This window comes from Notolepis coatsorum (genome assembly GCF_963971535.1).
Source record: "Notolepis coatsorum genome assembly, chromosome: 2".
NCBI lineage: Eukaryota > Metazoa > Chordata > Actinopteri > Aulopiformes > Paralepididae > Notolepis > Notolepis coatsorum.
Window position 1 is genome coordinate 212993868 of NC_140166.1, and position 22255 is coordinate 213016122.

Here is a 22255-nt window from a genome sequence, read left to right on the forward strand (position 1 = left end):
GGCGCTTTACCGCACTAGCGTGCGGTGACGAATGCGGAAGCATTTTTGCACTGCTTGCTTGGCATTAACGTACAGGCATCCTATCTTGGAATTCTACTCTATCGCTTTCAATGGCCAGTAGCCGGTGTGACATCATCATTAGAATGTTCTCCCAATTCTAATCACAGCGATGTGATTGTACACCTGACAGGTGTACTGTAGTAGATACATCACAGTACATGTCTGACCTGCTGCCTGTCAGGCGACCAGTGACTTCCCCACGTCACAGAAACACTTATCTCTGCTATTCTACAAAGTAGGGGTGGACGGTATAAACGGTATACGGTATAAACGGTATGAATTTGCTCTACGGTATGGATTTTGCCTATACCGTGTAACCGGTAGTGCAGCTCTAAAATAGCAATGACGTCATGTAACCACAGCGCGACTATTTCACTCGCATTTGCCCCTAAAAATAGATAGAATTAGTCATAGATAATAGATATGTGCGAACTGGAAAAAGTTATTTAGGAGGCTTCGCGCAGTGGGCGTGCCAGCCCCTCCCGCACGCATGTAAACACGGGTCTACTAGTCTAGTAGTCTAGTGGGACGGGACGTCTCCCTGAGCTAACGTTAGCTTAGCTACCGTTACAAAATGACCCAGTCAACTATTCACTTTTAGTTTAATACATGATGAGGCATTGTCTAACCGAACGGTATCTAGTCGGCCAGCTACCGATAGCTCCTGACATCAACAAACGCTCCATCAAGTCTAGTAGAGAGTAGACGTGTATGATAGCTCCGTTAGCCGTTAGCTCACGTTAACGCAAGTTGGTTCACCGTTCAAAACGAAATGTCCCATTGAACTAAATAATTCACTGAGGCGTTGTATTAACGTTATATATCCGGCTAGCAGTAGCTACAGATAGCTCCTGATATCAATGTCTTATAACACTGATTCGATGCGTATTCGAGCTGAGGGCTTGTGAATGTGATTTAACGTTATACCAATACTAGGGCCCAGCTGCAGCGCCGGTGAATCCTGGCCGTAGCTCGAGGCTACTCGAGTATAGGTCCAGCTGCAGCTCCGGAGAATACTGGCCGTAGCTGGAGGCTACTAATGTACACACAGACAGTGGAGCTTGTTGCGTGGTGGCGATGTCTCGCAGATAATACAAGTACAAGTCTAATTATATAATATATATATTTTATATAAAAAAAAAAAATTATATAAAATTAAAAAAAAAAATTTTATCAAAAACGATGATACCGTGATATATACCGTTACCGTCTATGCTTCAAATTATACCGTGATATAAATTTTAGACCATACCGTCCACCCCTACTACAAAGCAACAAAACAGCTGTGGGCTTCAGCCTAATGGGCTTTGGCCTAATGGGCGAGGCCTGTGTACCGTGTCTGGTGCTCACTGTGTGTTGGACAACACTATACCAAAGATCTGCACCTCGGCATGGATCCTTGATATATACCATCATATTCTCTAGGGGTGTGGACATTTCTCGATTCTAAGATGCGGACGTGGAATAGATTAAATTTTTTCTTTTTTGATCTACTTTTTTCTCCCCATTTTCTATTTTTCTCCCATCCCAATTTCGTATTATCCAATTCTTCCCTCCCCTGTCTCGTGGACAATGTGCAATGTGGACGAAGCCTTGCATCACGTGTCCCCTCCGGTACACGAGGAGGTAGCCGTCGCATCTTTTCACCTGTACAGCACGATCTCTCAGTGGCGAGGAGTAACGCGTGGGAGGCTCACGCTGCCCCCGATACTTCCCGATTCTGCTGTACAGGCGCACCAACCAACCTGTAGGAGTCGCTGTCCACAACGTCCGATCCCCACCCACCGGCTTTCCCACCACCTAATACTGGCAATTGTATTAGTATGAACGACCAGCCAAGCCGGAGGCAACGCCAAACACCCCTCGCTTATCAATGACTTGCTTGCAGTCAACATGTACGAAACGGATTGTTTTTTCATTGGTACATTTCCGTTTTATACCGGTTTGAATACGAGTAGTTTCGGAGAGTTCTAGTAAATTCAGAGAAATTGCGCGATAATAGCCCTTTAGTGGAATACACGAAACACGTTGTAATTTTTCGGCTGATTTATTAATCGTTTTCAAATAAACGCTAGATTATCGATAGTATATGTGTACTTATGCACGCTAGAGAAGCGGGCTGAAAAATCTATTATCCATGACCTGGTCAGCGCTAACGTCATACACGCACACACACACACACGTTGTGATCACTATGAAAAAAACATCCGATTAGATTAACCCAATACTGGTAAAATAGAGTCCTTACATCAGATGTTCTGCAAAAAGATTAATCCAATTCCTGATCGCCATTCCAAATATTGATCGCGTTTATTGATCCAACATTATAGTCCGAAACACATAATCAAAAACTGCTCCGAGCCTCCCCAGTGAATGTGGTAACAGACACTGCTTGCCAGAGATGGGGAAACCCTGGACCGGAGTTTTTTTCTGATGCACATGGCCACTCAATCCAATCCAATGATGTGCATTACCATCCGGGAGACGATAGGCGGCGGTATTTGCCCTTTTCGAGCTCAGAGCCATTCCCAATGATAACGTCAGGCTGGATGGATGAAAAATGTATAGATATTGCTAATAAAAGAAATAACGATTAAATAACGAGAAATCTCATCATTGGCACTCAACGCATGGCGAGTTAGGACGAGAAATCTCATCGTTGGCACTCAAAGTGTTAAAGTTTGCTTTAATCACAGTAACGTTGGCGAGCTAGCTAAATTATACATAAATCGGTTTTCATATAAAATCAATCAATTCACTAGGGGCACATTTTTAAATAACTATTTTACCATTATAGTAGGGCTGGGCGATATGGCCTCTAAATGATATCGCGATATTTTTTGGCCATATCACGATACATATCGCGATATTTTTACATTTCCTCTAAAGCACTTAAAAATGCTTGATTTAACCCTTTGATGCATACAGTCACGCCAATATGATGATTATAATAAGTCCCTGCAACATATGTTTGCATTATTAAACCATGAAGATGCTTTAAAAAATAATTGAATGAAAATGTACTAAGAGTAGTCTACTGACACACTAATAAAAAAAATTATTTACATCTAAGACCATTTATATAAAAACTCTTGGGTGCTTTTTTTGCACAGTAGTGTTTTCTATCCACTTTAGCCAAACACACACACACACACATATTATGTATATATATTAGAGCTGGGCCGTTAACGGCGTTAACGTGCTGCGTTAACGCTATACTAGTATCGCGCGATAATATAATTAACGCATTAATCTTAAAAAAAAAATAAAAAATTACCTTTTATTTACCAGGGTAGGTTCTCTGAGCACAGATGCTCTTTTTCAGGAACACCCTGCTTCACATTCACACAGTTCCATTCACACCTGGGAGCTGCCCAGTACAACCACAGTTGACACCATTGGCTACTGAGCAACTCCACTGGAGCAGTTGATTCAAGCCATGTCACATAGTTCAAGTTTGAAATGATTCTTTCTGTTTTGCTCCTGAGAGTGCTAGATACTGTACTGTACTGGTAATATTATTTATTTGTGTTAACTTCTGAATAAAACAACTTATTAAACACAAGTACATCTTATTGAACATTATTTTGATATTTCATTACCAATTATCATAGCAAAACAGCTTTTTCAAACAGTCTGTAATGCATTTTGGAAACGGGAGTTGGGCTCATGGTGTAATGGGCCACCTGGCCTGAGAAACATAAGGAGGAAAGAAAAAGTAAGGACTTACTTCTGGTCATTATTTGGGTAGAACACACATATTTTGAATGCCTTCGGCAGGTTTTTTTCATTTTTTTTTGAGCCATTTTAATCTAGATTAATCTAGATTAAATCCAGGATTGCAGATAGATTAATCTAGATTAAAAAAAATAATCTATGCCCACCTCTAATATATATATATATATATATATATATATATATATATATATATACACACTACTGTGAGAAAATAATAATCACACACAAAGGGATAATGGCTTATAGCAGACTGAATGATTTTAGAATATTTCAATGTTCTAAACATTTAATTTTTTAATGTTTCAAAAAATGTAATGTTTATATCATCAACTATCCAGTTAGTATTTATACTGTAACGTTTGGCTACTTTAAATCATTGAATGTAGAGAGAGCGAGAGAGAGGGGGCGAGAACGAACGAGAGAGCCAGCCCCCGCCCCCCCCTCGGGTTTTGTTCTAGGTTCGCGTTTTGATCGTCTAAGCTGCCGTAGGTGATGATGTCACACTCGAATGTAAACAGGAAGAGTTTAACACACAGAGATGGAAACTGGATGATATACAGAAACGAATAACCAATAAATATGAAGTTATGTTTAAACTTCTGTTGTCAAGCATTGTCAATATAACCCACCCCCTTTCCTCACGAATGGAACTAGTGTTGTGGAGTGCGCTTTGAGCATTTTCCAGGGTTAGCAGCTAACGCTAGCTAGTTAGCTTAGCATAGTCCTAATGGACAACTTGGTTAGCAGCTAACGTTAGCCCATTGCTCGTGTCAATTAAATTGCATGTTATTAAATGTCCGCGCTGGTCTGTCTAATGAAATTACAACCGCAACATTATGTCGCACTGTACAGCCCTGGTTGTAGGCTAATGTTTTACTATATTTTTTTATCCAATTTGTATGGATTCATTTAGGAGTGAAATGCGAATGAAGGGTTGAAATCACTACTCGCAACCTTGCCCCCAAATATTATTTTCCACTCTCACGGGCCAAATTAAGGGGCAATTTGTGATCATCTCGTCGCAGTGTACAGCCCTGGTTAAGTGTCTTGCTTAACACATTGGGCGCCGTGCATTGTACCCATCATTGGGTCCAGTCTGCCACCGCTGTAAGCCTATGGAGATGTTTTCCTTCTTTGCAGGGCTATAACTTTTTAAATATTATAGCTATATTGACATTACTATGGCATTGGCCCATTCAACATCGGGTATCTATCGTTCCGGATGTGGGAACGTTATATTTTTTCATTCATACATTGTTGTGTTAATACCATCGAGAATATATGTTTTTAAGCTTTTCTGCTGTAATTCCAAAAACGCGAGTTATAGGCCCTGAAGCATAATGATAGATTATCGATTGGCGTTTACACGCTTTATTAAAAAATTCAAATGTATATGATCGGTATACATTATGCTTCATCATGCGTGAAGGAAAGGGGGGGGGGGGGTCGTTTATAATTCCTTGCTCGTCAGTAACGGCTTTATTTAGTATGGGTTGATATGTTGAGCAGATGGTTTGCAGTGAAATGAATAAACAATCGGGCTGAAAATAACGGTATATTCCTCTTACCGTTCGCAGATGAGACTGGAGGAAAAATATTCCAATTATTTGACGTCGATCTGTTAGATCCATTTCCCGTTTGTATGACGCAATAAACGCCGAAATCATATAGATTATTGCGTTTCGAAAGCGATCCGATGCACTCAAGTGTTTGTCTGGACCCACGTAACAAGATATTACTGCCGGAGGGATTTCCTCGATGCACCAGCGCCACTTCCGGTTTGGCATGTAGTGTAACTCGCCCGATCATCCACCAGGCGGCGGTATTGAGCCGCTGCAATATCAGACAGGGTGCAGCTGCAGTCCCGCAGGGAGGCTGGATGAATTATGAATGTCATGGCGAAAAAATTAAATATTGATCCCAACAACGAATTATCATGTTGTTGGCGTTCAACGCATGGCGGGCAATAACGAATTACCACGTTGTTGGCGTCCAATGTGTTAAGGACACTTCTACATGCGGCCCGGGAGGAGCGGAAACCGGAAATCGAACATGGAACCTTCTGATTACCAGATGACTGCTCTACCTGCTGAGCCAGTGTCGCCACGAACAAACTACTGCATTTGAACTAGTCTTCACTGTTGATATACCGTGAGAAGAATCAAGTCACGCATGTCAACACCAAGATCCTGTCCAAGAACCGAACCAGGATATGAGCTAGCCTAGTACCCAATTGATTGTGTACATTTTCAACTGTATTTAAGCTGGTTACGTTATTAAGTTAACTTTGGTTGAAAGTGTTCACGAGTTAATTCTTATGAGTGTAAATGTGTCACATGACAATAGGATATCACAGGATGCCACAACAACCACAATAGTACGCCTGGCGAATGGTAACGCAAGAAAAGAGAACCAAGAAAATCCAAAACATAAAAGGATGGATTAGAATAAAGGAGCCACAGCTGTGTGTTTTGTGTAACAGCTTCGCCAGATGAAGACAAGTCGATAATGATGATTCTCCCCCCCCCCCCCCCCCCCCCACATGTATGTCTCCTATAATGCTTTCTATGTCATCCGTTAGATTGCTTCCTGGGGGGGGGGGGGTGTAAGTGATCATCCCTGGTGATAATAACTGGCTTGAACAGGCTCCAGAGAGAGCACAGCCTGGGTGGGAAAAAATCACATGGCTCAGAATGTAAACAAAGCGGGTTATGCAACAATCAGAGAATCATGCACACCGTCTGGAGAGAGAGAGAGAGAGAGAGAGAGAGAGAGAGAGAGAGAGAGAGAGAGAGAGAGAGAGAGAGAGAGAGAGAGAGAGAGACTGCCTCAACAACAGAAGAGGGCTGGACAACAACAGGAACCTGTAGGGCTCAACAGTAACCCGGGTTCAGTTCGGGAGCCCATCCCCTTTCTGTGACTCACGTTTCAGCCGCTCAATATTGCCTGCTTCCCGCACAGAAGGGGGCGGGAAGAGAGAGAAAGCAGCGCCATAATAACGTTCAGACACACACATTGCACAACAAGTTCACAAGATAATCGAGATGATGAAAACAACCCAACGTTTTTTTTTGACATTCGTGAATTATTAAGAGAGACGACAACACCGGTGAATTGAAAATGGGGGACCCTGATGTAAACAAGACGAAAGTCTTTCTCTGCCTCTGGTCTGCATCCCCTTAACAATTGTGTGTATTGAGCCGTACTGTACTGTACACATTCTGCAATCTGTTAATAAAGTTTTCAATCAATCAAGGGGAGGGGGGTCAAGTGTCATCAATGGTCTGGGAACTTGGGGAAGATGAAAAGGCGGGATATTCATATTGTATGGTGTGTGATAGAGAAAGTAGGATCAAGGAAGAACACACACAAAAATCAGTGAATATGTAATTAGCTAACTGGACGGCCAGATGTTATTATTATTATTGAGTGTACAACTAAATGTGACACGGGGCATTTGCATTGATGATGACAAAAACAAAACAAAGCACCGAGAGAGAGAGAGGGGGGACTACTGTACAATCACAATAATACACTGCTGTCTGCAAACAGAAGAGGAGGAGGAGGAGGAGGTGATGCTCTGAATTGTGCTTCACTTCTTCCAGCAGCCAGAACACGTCACAGTCCCACAGCATGGCTGTTTATTATGTTGACAAGCAACAAATAGCGAGTTGTGTTGCCGAAATATACCCGAGCTAGCTTGCGAGCTAGCGGCCCTGTCTGTATAATAATAGCCAGGGCCGCTAGCTTGCCAGCTAGCTCGGCTATCTCGGCAGCAACACACATAATGTAACTGGAGGGAGAGAGAGAGGGAGAGAGAGAGAGAGCGAGGGAGAGAGAGAGACACATCCACCTCCCGTTAGCCGCCGTGCTGCCCATCCCCCCACCGCTCCCGCCTGTGCGGCCACCATCTTTAATCTGTGCTCGCTCTCCCCTCTCTCCGCCCGCCGCTCCAAACACACAACCCAAAAACACAAGACACTCACCTTCCAACGACCATCGCCGAATCGATTATCACCTTCCGAAATAATAAATCGATATTTGTTTCGATACTAGTGCGTGTTTTTGATATTGAAAATGGGTTCCCCGTGCGAGCGGAACCGCGCCTTTGGAGAGAGAAGAGCATGCAATCCTAAACTGCCATCTGGTGGTATTTTTCTCCGTGTAATGCAGCCGGAGTGGCGCAGCCTCAGACCGGGACAGAGCTGCCCCCTGGCGGACACGCAGCAGCGTGGCGGCAAGCAAACACGGGGGGGGCGGGGGCGAGGAGGAGGAGAGCGAGGGAGGGAGGGAGGGGCCGCGCGAGACCCCGCCAACATAAACTCGCGGGGACGCGCGCGTGCGAGGAGAAAAGGGGGTCTCTCTCTCTCTCTCTCTCTCTCTCTCTCTCTCTCTCTCTCTCTCACACACCCCAAAGGCTACCCCCCCCTGGAAAACACAATCTCAAATACTGTAATACAACAGATAAAAGTGACAGTGACAAGTAGTCAGGATGAGCAAGAGGGATGTCTGTGTGAGTGAGAAACCTATTGTGTGTGTGTGTGTGTGTGTGTGTGTGTGTGTGTGTGTGTGTGTGTGTGTGTGTGTGTGCGTGTGTGTGTGTGAGAGAGACAGAAGACATCTGTTATGTATGCAGCTGGTGAACTGGAGATCCTCAAGCCTACACAGTCTGCACGTAGCCTACTCGAGTCACTACCATGCCCACTCTACCCATCTTAGTACCTAATTACATACAGGAAGAGAGAGAAAGATAATTGTAGGAGCTGTTCATTTGATGGACAAGTCCAGTGAGTGAGACACACACACAGATGGAATCTATAGTTAAACATGTTAGTTATTTTAGCAGGATATCAAATGCATAATTTACAGTGTGTGTGTGTGTGTTTCAAGTTTCAAGTTCAAGTTTCTTTAATAGTTGTCATACAGAAGTACAGAATACTTTTGTACAAAATGCTTCTTACTGTTGCGCTCCAGAGACTGTGCATGACAAGATAAGTATGAAATAAAAACATAGTAAAAATTAGAAGAAAAAAAAAAAGAGGTCACAGTGTTCAGTTTAGACATATGTACAATGTTCGTAGACGTAGTTACCATACAATATACAATACTGTGCAGTGTACTAATATACAATACTATATAGTGCAAGGCATAAATGGACGAGGTGCAGTTTAGGTACAATTCACAGTAGGTGTACGAGTTGTAGTGCAAATCCTTTATCAATAAATATAAAGTGTAAGTGTGTTTGTGTGATCTAAAGTGTGGAGAGTGGGTGCTGCAGTGTGTTGTTTGTTTGAGTGAGTGTGTGTGTGCGTGTGGGTGTGTGTGCTGTGTGCATTTGATGGTTGTTGCATAGTGATTATTGTTCGTTTAGCGATTATTGTTCGTTTAGCAGCCTGATGGCCTGGGGATAGAAGCTCCTTCTGAGTCTTTCTGTGCTCGCCATAAGACTCCGGTATCGCTTGCCTGACGGCAGCAGTTCAAAGAGGCAGTTGTTCGGGTGGCTCGAGTCCTTAATAATTCTCTTAGCCTTCCCCTTGCACCGCTTGTTGTAAATGTTCTGGAGGGTGGGAAGCCCCCCTCTAATTGTGCGTTCGGCTGAACGTGTCACTCTTTGTAGTCTGCTACGGTCTTGTGCAGTGCTATTCCCAAACCAGGAGGTGATGTTGCCGGTCAGGATGCTCTCTATTGTACATGAGTAGAAGTTCCTAAGGATCTTCTGACTGACTTGGAACTTCCTTAGGCGCCTGAGGAAGTAGAGGCGTTGTCGTGCCTTCTTCACAACACTGTCAATGTGTGTGGTCCATGTCAAGTCCTCGGATATGTGGGCTCCGAGGTACTTGAAACTGTTCACTCTCTCAACTGGTGCCCCGTCGATGCTGAGGGGGCTGTAGTCCTTGACCCCCGACCTCCTGAAGTCCACAATCATCTCTTTTGTTTTGCTGACGTTCAGGGAGAGGCAGTTCTCCTGACACCACTGTGACAGGTTCTCTACCTCTTCCAGGTAGGCCCTTTCGTCGTTGGCAGAGATCAGGCCCACCACTACTGTGTCATCAGCAAATTTGATGATGGTGTTGTTGTTCCGCTGTGCTACGCAGTCATGTGTGTACAGGGAGTAGAGGAGGGGGCTCAGAACACAGCCCTGGGGGGCCCCTATGTTGAGCGTGATGGATGAGGAGGTGCAGTTGCCGGCTCTTACCACCTGGGGTCTGCCCGTCAGGAAGTCCAGGACCCACTGGCACAGGTCATAGTTCAAGCCCAGGTCCCTGAGCTTGGCTATGAGTTTGGAGGGGACTATGGTATTGAATGCTGAGCTGTAGTCGATGAACAGCATTCTCACATAGTTCCCCTTCCTCTTGTCCAGATGTGATGCTGCTGTGTGCAGCACATGGGCTATGGCGTCCTCCGTGGACCTGTTGGGGCGATATGCAAATTGCAGAGGGTCCAGGTTGATGGGGAGGGAGGAACAGATGTAGCCCTTCACTAGCTTCTCAAAGCACTTCATGGCTATGGAGGTGAGGGCTACAGGGCGGTAGTCGTTGAGGCAAGCGGGCGTAGATTTTTTGGGTACAGGGATGATGGTGGACTTCTTCAGACAGGTGGGGATGACGGCCTGTTCCAAGGACAGGTTGAAGATGTCAGTGAATACCGGGGCCAGTTGGTCGGCACAGACTTTTAGGACGCGGCCGGGGATGCCGTCCGGTCCTGCTGCCTTCCTGATATCCACTTTTTTAAAGATCCGTCTCACCTCATGCTCTGTTACTTGTGTGTGTGTGTGCCTGTGTTTCAATTTGGTGTGTTTCCATTTTGTGTGTGTGTTTTCATTATTGATGATGATTATCATCAAAGCAAGACTGCAGGTATTACCCACTCAATACAATCTGTCCACTTGGTATCCTCAAACCCACAGTCCATTCTGTTTAAACCATCAGGATTCACAACACCTATAATCCATTGCACACATAACAAATGGATGTAATGCATACAAACACCTGTACATCGCTTGTCATGACCGTATTGTGGACATTGTGTCTGATGCGGTGCGGAACATAATCACCATCTAGTGCAGCAATGTACAAACATGCTAGAGTGCAACCAGAGTGGTTTGGCCTTACCAACGATGTCTTTGCTAACGTACCAAATACACCGGATGTTGTTTTTGTTGATACCAGCCACAGGGAGGTGCTGGTCATAGAAGTAGGCTGTACCTTTGATCTGTACATGGACCAGGCCTTCCGGGACAAGTATATCAAATACCAACCACTGCTCAATGTGATGGCCGACCTTGGGTATAGGTGTAGATATAGTGTACTTGTGTTCGGAAGTCTTGGCCATGTACACAAATGCACCATGACCGGTCTGAGAATTGCTGCAATGTCTAAAAGAAAAGCCAAACAAATGGCCAAATATTGCTCTGTCTCAGCTATTATTGGCAGCTTAGCCACGTGGAGAAGGAGGTGCTATGTGTACCCTTAAGTGTTCAGTGCTGCTTGGCCCCGATACATTTGATTCCCTGTTTATGTAATATAATTTGTGGAACCAAATAAAGTATTCAAATGTGTGTGTGTGTGTGTGTGTGTGTGTGTGTGTGTGTGTGTGTGTGTGTGTGTGTGTGTGTGTGTGTGTGTGTGTGTGTGTGTGTGTGTGTGTGTGTGTGTGTGTGTGTGTGTGTGTGTCTGTGTGTGTGTGTGTGTGTGTGTGTGTGTGTGTGTGTGTGTGTCTGTGTGTGTCTGTGTGTGTCTGTGTGTGTGTGTCTGTGTCTGTGTGTGTGTGTGTGAGAGACGGAAGACATCTGTTATATGTATGCGGTTGGTGCACTGGAGATCCTCAGGCCTACACAGTCTGCACGTAGCCTACTCGAGTCACTACCATGCCCACTCTACCCATCTTAGTACCTAATTACATACAGGAAGAGAGAGAAAGATAATTGTAGGAGCTGTTCATTTGATGGACAAGTCCAGTGAGTGACACACACTGTTATGGCGGAGCAGGTAAGGTCCCAGTTGTGGAGGAATAAACAGGCAGAGAAAGGTTTTGCTCATTAACAGTGGTTCTCCTTTTAATGAAAGAACAGTACAGAGCAATTCTAAAGATAACACACTGATGCCGAGCGTCTAGTAGGAATATGCATTTACAGGAAGCACTGCAAAGTCCAATGTTCAGTGGTACCGCCGTGTACCGCGTTGTAGGGAGTGTGAAGGGCCGACGACTGGAACACAGAGAGACAGGGGTTAAATAGGTCCACATACCAAGCATACCACACGCGCCACAGTGACAGCCAATCAGGGAACCCAGACCAAAGTGACAGGGGAGACAAGTGACAGGTGACAGAATGGTGAGTGGTTCTCAGGCAGCAGCTAGAGAACCCAGAACGTCACACACACACAGATGGAATCTATAGTTAAACATGTTAGTTCTTTTAGCAGGATATCAAATGCATAATTTACAGTGTGTGTGTGTGTGTCTTCTTCTTCTTCTGGCGTGTGTCTTTAGACCTGCAGCTCCGTTGAGACAAGCCAGGCCAAAGTTTCGTCGTCCAGTTCCATCGGACCGCGTTCTCCATACGGTGGCCGGTGTTTGGGGCAACTAGTGATGATATGTTCCACGGTCTGTGCAGGGGCTCCACACTCGACATGAGGCACTGTCCTTGAGGCCCCACCTCTTCATTGAGGCGCCGTAGCGTCCGACGCCGGTCCTTAGGCGGTTGAGGGTTGTCCACTGCTTCCGCCGGGGCAAGTCCTGACCAGGGACGTCCAGAGGGTCATTGATGTATAGAGGTGCAGCCTGGATGGTTCTGCTGACCTCCACTGGTCCCTCCATCTCGTCCTGACCCAAGAGAACTTGGAAGTGTCAGATGGTGTTGTGTGGAGTAGCCTGTAGTAGGCTTGCATAGAAAAGGGGCGTTGTGGTGTCTCTGTGGTGGTATCGTGAAGGAGGTGGGATGCACTGATCTGTGCCTTGCGGGAAAGGGCCAGTGTGGCTGCTTCTCGTCTGATGGTAGCCGGGGGGCGATACCAGCGAGTACTCTATTAGGCCTACACAGTCTGCACGTAGCCTACTCGAGTCACTACCATGCCCACTCTACCCATCTTAGTACCTAATTACATACAGGAAGAGAGAGAAAGATAATTGTACTAGGAGCTGTTCATTTGATGGACAAGTCCAGTGAGTGAGACACACACACAGATGGAATCTATAGTTAAACATGTTAGTTCTTTTAGCAGGATATCAAATGCATAATTTACAGTGAGTGTGTGTGTGTGTGTGTGTGTGTGTGCTGTGCGCGTGTGTGTGTGTGTGTGTGTGTGTGTGTGTGTGTGTGTGTGTGTGTGTGTGTTTTCATTATTGATGATGGAGCAGTATCATCTCTCCCCCCCTCTCTAGTTTTACTGAAGGTGGATGATCGAGTTGAATCCTTTAGGGACTAAATCATATCCAGAAAATTGTCAATAACAGCATTACTCCCTACCTATCAAGTAACTTCCCTCATATCTCGAGTGCTCACCAATACCACACCAGAGTGCTCACCAATACAACACCAGAGTGCTCACCAATACAACACCAGAGTGCTCACCAATACAACACCAGAGTGCTCACCAATACAACACCAGAGTGCTCACCAATACAACACCAGAGTGCTCACCAATACAACACCAGAGTGCTCACCAATACAACACCAGAGTGCTCACCAATACAACAGTACTTGAGAATGTTCTCTCCGTTCCTGCTCTCAAAGGAGAAAACAGTACTTGAGAAAGTTCTCTCCGTTCCAGCTCTCAAAGGAGAAAACAGACAGTGAGAAAGTTCTCTCCGTTCCGCTCTCAAAGGTTAAAACAGACCTTGAGAATTTTCTCTCCACTCATGCTCTCAAAGGAGAAAACAGTACTTGAGAATCTTCTCTCCACTCAGTTTCTTCCCCCTCAAATGTATATACTCTCTTTTTAGACTCATTTTGTATCATAAACAGTACTGTATATTTGTAGATCTGGTATGTCATAAATGTCTAGATGTAGCAGTACTGTCTACCTGTATGTCATGTATGTTATGATGAATTGAGAATGGGGGACCCTGATGTAAACAAGACGAAAGTCTTTCGCTGGTCTGCATCCCCTTAACAATTGTGTGTATTGAGCCGTACTGTATTGTACCCATTCTGTAATCTGTTAATACAATTTTCAATCAATCAATCACTCTCAAAGGAGAAAACAGAACTTGAGAAAGTTCTCTCCGCTCATGCTGTCAAAGGAGAAAATAGTACTTGCATGAAATATTAAGCCTCTAAAATGTAATTACTCACCCACGTTGTGCCAAGACCAAATGCAATATATTTGAATCAATTAAAGTAATTCACTATAATCTCCGATGATCTAAACCCTTCATCAAATTTTGTATATTGAGTAAATATTATATATTTAGTATGTTTTACTAATTTCTTGCTCAATTGTTCTAACTGCTAATGTAAAGTAGTCTGTCTTGATGCTGTTTTTGTTGATCTGTGATTGTAAACCTTTCTGTTACCATAGGATAATAAGCAGCTTAATGTGTCCACCATCCATCTCCTGTGCTCTCTTCTGTTTTCTATCATGGATTTCCATGTTTGATTGCATTTATCCTGTACGTACAGTATGCCCAATAAATTAAATCAAATCAAACTCTTTCCCTCTCTCTCTCTCTCTCTCTCTCTCTCTCTCTCTCTCTCTCTCTCTCTCTCTCTCTCTCTCTCTCTCTCTCTCTCTCTCTCATCAAAGAGAGGTCGCCTATTCTCAGTCCTTGCCCCACAATGGTGGAATGAACTACCCACCCCAGTTAGGACAGCCGAAACCCGTCCAATCTTTCGCTGTCGACTAAAGACGCACTTCTTCAACCATTATCTGAATATATATATATATATATATATATATATATATATATATATATATATATATATATATATATATATATATATATATATATATATATATATATATATATACTCTAACCCTAACTAACCTTACTGTCATGCACTTGTCCTAATAAACTAACCTACACTGTAGCACTCAACACTTTGATGAACATTGTTACAGCTGATAGAGTTGTACCCTTCCTGATGACTTGTCGTACAGAACGTTAGGTTATGACTTTTTTTTTTTGATCAAATTTTTTTTTATTATTAATTACATGAAACAGGACAACACAATAACCACAGTAACAAAAAACATAACTTTCACAGGAGAATAACAAACAATAATAATACAGAATAATAAATTATAAAGACAAAAAGAAAAAGAAACAGCGTCCAACCTATCAAATATAGATGGCTACTTCAATAACAAAAAGGGTCTTCAAAACATGGCAACCTTTCCCCACCTTTACAAAGTGGAGTGACTTAAAAGATTGTTTATGAGAGTGTTGCCGCAGATTTACTGTAGATAGCCTAGGTCCCTTACACATGTTCAAGACTGCCAAACTTGCAGAAGGTAAAGTGTAAGAAGAAAGAAATTCTTCCTCCAAGTTGGTTGACAGGTCAATCAGTCTGTCAATATTAGTCTCTTGGGGAGATGGCATGTGAGTTGACATATAGCGCAGAATAGCTAAATACCAACCCCCCCTAAAATCCCCCCAGTCAAAGTTAAGAAGGACAAGACAAAAACCAAGACAGACAAGACATTTCCTCCTCCCCCTCCCCAGAGACCGCCGGACCCCCCCGATCAAGCGCCCCAACCCCGCTCAGCCGCACACTGCGGTCTTTACCTTCTCAGCTGCTGCGAACCACAGGTCAATTCCAGCCTGCCCTACCCCGATCACCCGGGCCGTGGATATCTCAAGATAAATCACATCCAATAGAGTTAGGGACCAGTTAATCATTGTAAGCTTCTCAGGCTCCTTCCATCTCATTGCTATTAGCTTCTTCGCTGCTGTGACGCCCGCTAGGACAACCCTTTTCAGTTGTACGGACGCGGGTAGTGTCGTTATATCGTTCAGGAGTAGCGTAACAGCTGTGAATGGGATAGTTAAGCCACACAGATCTGAAAGTTTGTCCGTTATTGACCTCCAGAAGCGGGCCACTGGTGGGCAATCCCAATACATATGCATATAAGTGCCAGTGGCCTTTTGAGAGCACAAAGTGCACCGAGAGTCGGTTATCAGTCCCATAGCAAATAGCTTCCTAGGTGTAAGATAGGTCCTATGAATATAATTAAAATTAATTTGCTGGTGATTGGGGTTGCGGGAAGATAATGCCACATTTGCCCAAACATCATCCCAGTCAAACTCGGGGTCCAACTCCGGTATATCCACACGCCAGATTGTATCCAATGATAAATTTTTATACGTGGATTGAATTAAGAGCGTATAAAAGTCGGAGACAAACCCTCTGGATGTCGTCCTGTCCACTATGAGCCTGAGGAAGGGGTGTGGGTGCAAGGCTTGAGCCCACGGTACGCCATGCGCCCTCAGTGCTGACCTTAGTTGAAGGTAAAGAAAGAAGGACTCGCCGGGTAGATCATAAAATTCTCTTAAGTCCTGAAACGCACGGAGGCCGTTCTTATCATAAATATCCTCCAGAGTATGCACTCCCCTCCTTTGCCATTGAGGAATATTAACCGGCTTGTGTCCAACAAGTAATTGCTGGTTATTAAAAATTGGAGAGTCCAGGTGCCAAGGGCATTTAACCCCACACGACCTCTGTACATTACGCCACGTTTGGATCACGTGAGTTATGATCGGTCCATACCTCAGCCGGCATTTCGCAATAGAGACAGTGGAGTACACTACATCCTGTAATCTTAGCGGAGACACCGCCGCCGCTTCTAAGGAGCGCCACGATACAGCCTCTACAGGGTCTAGCCAGCACATCAAAGGTCTCAGTGAAAAGGACCAGAAATACAGTTTAAAATCAGGGATTGCGAGGCCCCCATCTTGTTTCCTACGTTGAGTAGTAGCCCTTTTGATTCTCGGGCGTTTGTTATTCCAGACAAACTTAGATACCATCGATTGTACCTTGCGCCAGTGGTCTATTGGAGGGGGCAGGGGGAGCATTGAGCTAATAAAATTTATCCTAGGCAGGATGTTCATTTTGATTATGGAAGCCCGGGCTTGTAAGGAGTTAGGAAGGGACGACCACCTGTCTAGATCCTGGCGTATTTTATCATAAGTACCCGTGAAGTTGTACTTAGTAGTTTGGTTCAGCGTGGGGAATATCTCTATGCCCAGGTATTTGAAATGTTCTACTATGGGGATATCAGCTGGTAGTCGTACCGCCTTGGCCAGTTCATTAAGAGGTAGGCAGGCTGATTTGTTCCAGTTAATCTTAAAACCTGACAATTTACCAAAGTCGTCGATTATCCTCAATAATTTTGTGGCCGACCGGGAGGGGTCGTCCATGAAAATCAGCAGGTCATCCGCATAGAGAGCAATTTTGTGTGGAGTATTGTTGACCATTATGGGGACGATGTCCTCCGATTGCCTAATAAATTGGGCCAAAGGTTCGAGGGAAAGCGCGAACAGTCCCGGGCTCAGAGGGCAACCCTGTCTAGAAGATCTGGAGACTGGAAAGAGTGTGGAACAGTTTTTGCCTGTCAGTATCATCGCAGACGGCGAGGCATACAGGACTTTAATCATATGAATAAAACTCTTTCCAAGACCCATGACCTCAAGTACCTTCCACAGATATGACCACTCAAGTCTGTCAAACGCCTTCATGGCATCCAAAGACAGAACTGTGGATGGAGTTGTATTGTCTTTACTGTTATCGATTACATGCAACAGCCTCCTAAGATTATCTGCAGCCAGACGCCCCGGGATAAAACCAGTTTGATCGCAGTGTACCAATACAGACATAAATCTCTGCAGGCGACGGGCCAGCACCTTGGCAAACACCTTTAAATCGGCCCCGAGAAGACTCAAGGGTCTATAGCTACCACAATCATTGGGATCTTTGTCCTTTTTGAGAAGTAAAGAAATCAACGCCATATTGACATCTCTTGAGAACTCCCCTTGTTCGATAGCGTAATTGATCATATCGAGCATCAATGGACCCAGTTGGTCCCAGAAAGCTAAATACACTTCGGGTGGAATACCATCCCAGCCTGGCGCCTTACCCCTCTGCATTTCAACAATAGTCTCCCTCAATTCTACGAGAGTAATCGGTCTCCCCAGTTCCTTGGCCTCTTCCTCAGAAATGTGGGGTATCTCAAGCCCGCCAATGAACGATTCAAATCTAGAGTCATCCAGATTACCCTCTGAGCTATATAACTGTGAGTAAAACTCTTTAAAAGTGTCATTGATCTTTTTCGAATCAGTAGTGACTGCACCCTGGCTCGTCCTAATCGAGGGGATATCTGAGAAATGATCATTTGATCGTATTTTCATTGCCAATAGATGGCTAGGTCTGGAGCCGTGAAAATAGTAATTTTGTCTTGTCCTATGTATCAAAAACTCAGACTGTTGTTTAAGTATGGAGTTTATTTCTTTTTTGACTATCTTACGTTGTGTGTTTAGTCGTTCATTATAGTCAGTTTGCAAGGATGCGTATAGGTCCGCATATAATGATTCCAGTCCTTCTAGCTTTTTTGACCGGGATTTTCGCAAATTGGAGGCAAATAGTGTGACATGACCCCTGATGAATCCTTTCAATGCGTTCCACAGGACCCTAGGGTCTTCTACTGTGCCAACGTTGATCTGCAAAAATTCAGCTAGTTTACTCCTGAACTCAGAACAGAAGTCATCGTTCTTTAGCAAGGTCGAATTAAAACGCCATCTGGGAGCTCTTGCGGAGAGCCTGCCAAAGGTTGCCGTAAGGAAAATCCCCTTGTGGTCTGAGAGAGCCAAGGGAACCAATGAGACATCGAAACTATCAAACATATTAGGGGACGCGAATGCATAGTCAATTCGAGAGAAGCTTTTGTGTCTGGCTGACAGGTGAGAGTAATCTCTGAGGGTGGGGTTGCATAAGCGCCAGAGGTCTAACGTTAGGTTATGACTATAACCAAGTTCTGTTAACACTTAGTGAATGCTCAGCGTTTCATGCATATATCTCGCTTCAGCATATATACACTGAATAATTTCACAAATGTACCTTTAAATGCCAGCATTCATCTGGCCACACCCCCATCCGCTTACCTATATAAGCAGGGATGGTGCCACACACTCATCTCCTTCCCAACAAATTTCACCACAATGAAAAATCAAGGGCCGCAGCGGCGTCTAGACGCTGAGCGTTCACTAAGTGTTAACAGAACTTGGTTATAGTCATAACCTAACGTTCTGTATCACACTAGCTCACGCTCAGCGTTTCATGCATAATAGGAGCTGAGCGGGAGCTAGAAGCTCGACAAATGTACCCTGCTGAGGCCCCCCACAACCATCAGATCAGGGAGGGCCGAGCCCCCCCGACCCACCCTAATGGAGGGCACCCCCCCTATTGGTGGCTTCACGGGAGGGCGACGGACCCGACCGTGCGAAGAGGCACTCAAGCAACTCAACGCACAGGGTGAGCAGACCGTGGCTTGACCCCACGACTACACACACGCACAACCCGCATGCCACCCGGGAACGAACGGAGGGATAAACCTCGTTACTGCCCCCAGAATCACGGGGTCAAGGGTAAACCCAACCCCGTGGCAAGGCCGTAGCAGCGGAGCGCGAAGGAAGACCCAGACCCACCAAAGGGACTGGACCCCCTGGAACGGGGGCCCGGAGAAGTCCATGATGCCAGCATCAAGACCCCACCAGGTGGGCACTTAGTGACCCCGCCCCCCACATCGCCAGCGTATTCGAACAAAGGCCCCTCAGCCGAGCGGGCCCTGTCCCCCCAATAGTACACCGCCTGGCACACTGACCCTGCAGAACAGGCAGTCAGCATGGCCGTAAGCACACAAAAAAGGTTAACCAACGGAAGCAGGCAGCGCACCGGGGAAAAACCAGGCAACAGGCTATTAACCCTAGCCTGGAGACTGCGGACGAGACAGGCGCCAGAGGGGACAGCTGAACACAGCCGCCCCGGCGGAAGGAGCGTAAGCTGGCGGTGTTGCATGACCAAGCCTCCATTTAAAAACCCCCACCCAGAGGGGTTGAGGCAGAGAAGGCTGACACGATTGGCAGACGTCATGAACGTGCAGGGGCACCCTCAAACGGTGAACCCGGGAGTTGACACTGCTCCAACACACCAGGGAATCAACCACCTCGGCGTTACCCAATGCGGTGGTTGTTCCTATAACCCCTCAAGAAAAAACTCCAAAACACACCTGCGGGTATACACCGGCTATACCGCAGTACAAGTGTTTCAGTTTTCAAAAAAGGGTTAACCCAGGCCTACGGTTCGACAAAACATTACTTTGGACCGGGCCTGGCGATACGGGAAGCACAGGGTCACCAGAGGAGGTCAAAGACCACCCCAACAGGCCCCTCTTCGCCATGCGTGAGAGAGGAGCGAAAAAGAATGGAGAACCAGCCCCTAAGCACACCGTACTTGGTATTCCCAGGCGGTCTCCCAACCAAGTACTAACCAGGACCAACCTGTGTAGCGGCCGAGATCCGACGAGATCGAGCGTGTACAGGTTGGCATGGCCGTAAGCCATTACGACAGTGCTGAGTAAAAACGTACCCAACCAGGGTGTCATAGTGCTTAACCCTGTGACACCCGGACCGACCTGGCATTTTTCCCCCTGAAAAAAGTCTAAGTCCCTCAGGGTACCAGAACAGCAGATCTGCCTCCCCGGCATACAACGGGTTCAACTGATCCGGACCAGCGTGACCAGAACCAGTCCCGTGCCCTAACCACGCCGACATGCCTACTCCAGGAGAAAGGGCAGATATGCGTGTTGATCTTAACATGAAAAGAAGGCGCCACCCAGACGTTCGGGCGAACCGCGCCCGGTGGCCCACCCCCAGGGCGTGAGACCCCTCTACATATGTTCAGATCCATTCCGTCATCATCCCCCAGACATGAACGAGAATCCGTCGATAACAAACCCAGGTCGTGGGATGTGGTCGTCGGAAGAGGAAAAACCTCCATCTCAGTTGCTCTATAAAAACGCCGTTTTAACCCCAAGCAACCAAGGCGTGCCAGTCAGTCGCCTGTTTATAGCGAGCTAGCACTATACGTGCGTCGGGACACACCCACATCAATGAACAGGCTATTTAGACCTGTCATTGAATCCCCAAGGCGCCCAGGGGAACGACAAGAGGGGTGTGACACTTCCTAACTCCAACTCTTTTTTTAATAGAAAAGAAGGAAGCACCAACAGTATGTATCCCAGTCTACACAGCCGGGGGTAAAAATTGTTCACATTTTTACATCCCACCACCCTCCCATAGGAAGGAGACGGGAATCCCCAGAGAGACTTCCCACGCGAGCTGTACAGATTGAAAAGAATATATTGCACCTTGAGCCATATAAAAAATTGGTTTTAGGGCTCTCCGGGGAAGAGGCACTGAACCCATACACACTCAATAATCGAATTGAATCGAATACATACACAATAGAATAGGACACCTTCTAGAGGGTCCACTCACTTTGACAATCTGAGGAGAAAGGCTCTGTACTCTGAAGGAGGCTCCCTCACATGGAAGGAGGAGTCCGAACTCACAGAAGGCCCGAATAGGCGCTTGGTGAGGAGGAGCCCTGACCACCCCCCCGAAACAGATCCATCACATGGACCTGAACAGCACACGGAAGTCCTACCAACAGAGACGCGCACGGTGACGTACTCTATGGCGGGGGAATTTCTGCGGTGCACACGCCCAATATTCCAGGCCGTGGGACCAGGAAACTCCCTCCCCCCCCCCCCCCCCCTCACCCCGTAACGTGCCGAACCGCAACGTGACAGGAACCTTGAAGGACAGGGGGTGTACCCCTGACCAACACCCATGATACGATGTAATGACAAAAAGAGAATATGACACAGTCATAGTCAGCTCTATGAAGCGTTTGACAGCTTCACACAGCGCATGAGCTAACCTGCTATCTGATTTTTACTAAGGAAAAAACACAGAATAGAGAGGGCTCTCTAAGAGCCCCGGTCCAACATACACATGTGCTTCTGTGGCCAGTCCAACCCAGTTGCAGGTCACATGACACACACAACCCATCATCACCTACAAAAAATGGCAAAAACACTCTACAGAGGAACGCCGTTTTTCATAATGAGAGAATACATAATTCTCGATTAGTATCGGCCACAGGCCTTGCTAAGCACACACGACAGCGACCAAACAATCTTTTCTTTTAGGAAAATAAAGTTTCTCCAGCAGTCATAGCACAACCTCAGCAATCAAGCTAAGGGTTACATCGCATCCCTACCACACAAAGACACAATGTAGTGCAACAACATGTCTGATAGGAGGATGAAGAAGTCCCCAGGGAACCGTGGGGAAAAACACAATCCTCCTACTTTACCCTTAATACGGCCAGTTAAAACAGGAACCTGTTAATATGTGAACACACTGTTCATTGTCATCACAGGCTGAGAAAAGAATATTC

General features: G+C 45.6%; 1 protein-coding gene across 1 annotated transcript in view; it reads right to left on the reverse strand.

Moving 5' to 3' along the window:
• Positions 1-11926: 11926 nt before the first annotated feature.
• The window catches only part of LOC311223738 (uncharacterized protein), a gene marked incomplete at both ends in the record, with an annotated part of 41701 nt that continues 31372 nt past the window's right edge, over positions 11927-22255 (reverse strand). The window contains 2 exons of the mRNA XM_084308510.1: positions 11927-12004; positions 12424-12621. Coding sequence (XP_084164636.1) covers positions 11927-12004; positions 12424-12621 — 276 coding nt within the window. The remainder of the gene's footprint in view (positions 12005-12423; positions 12622-22255) is intronic.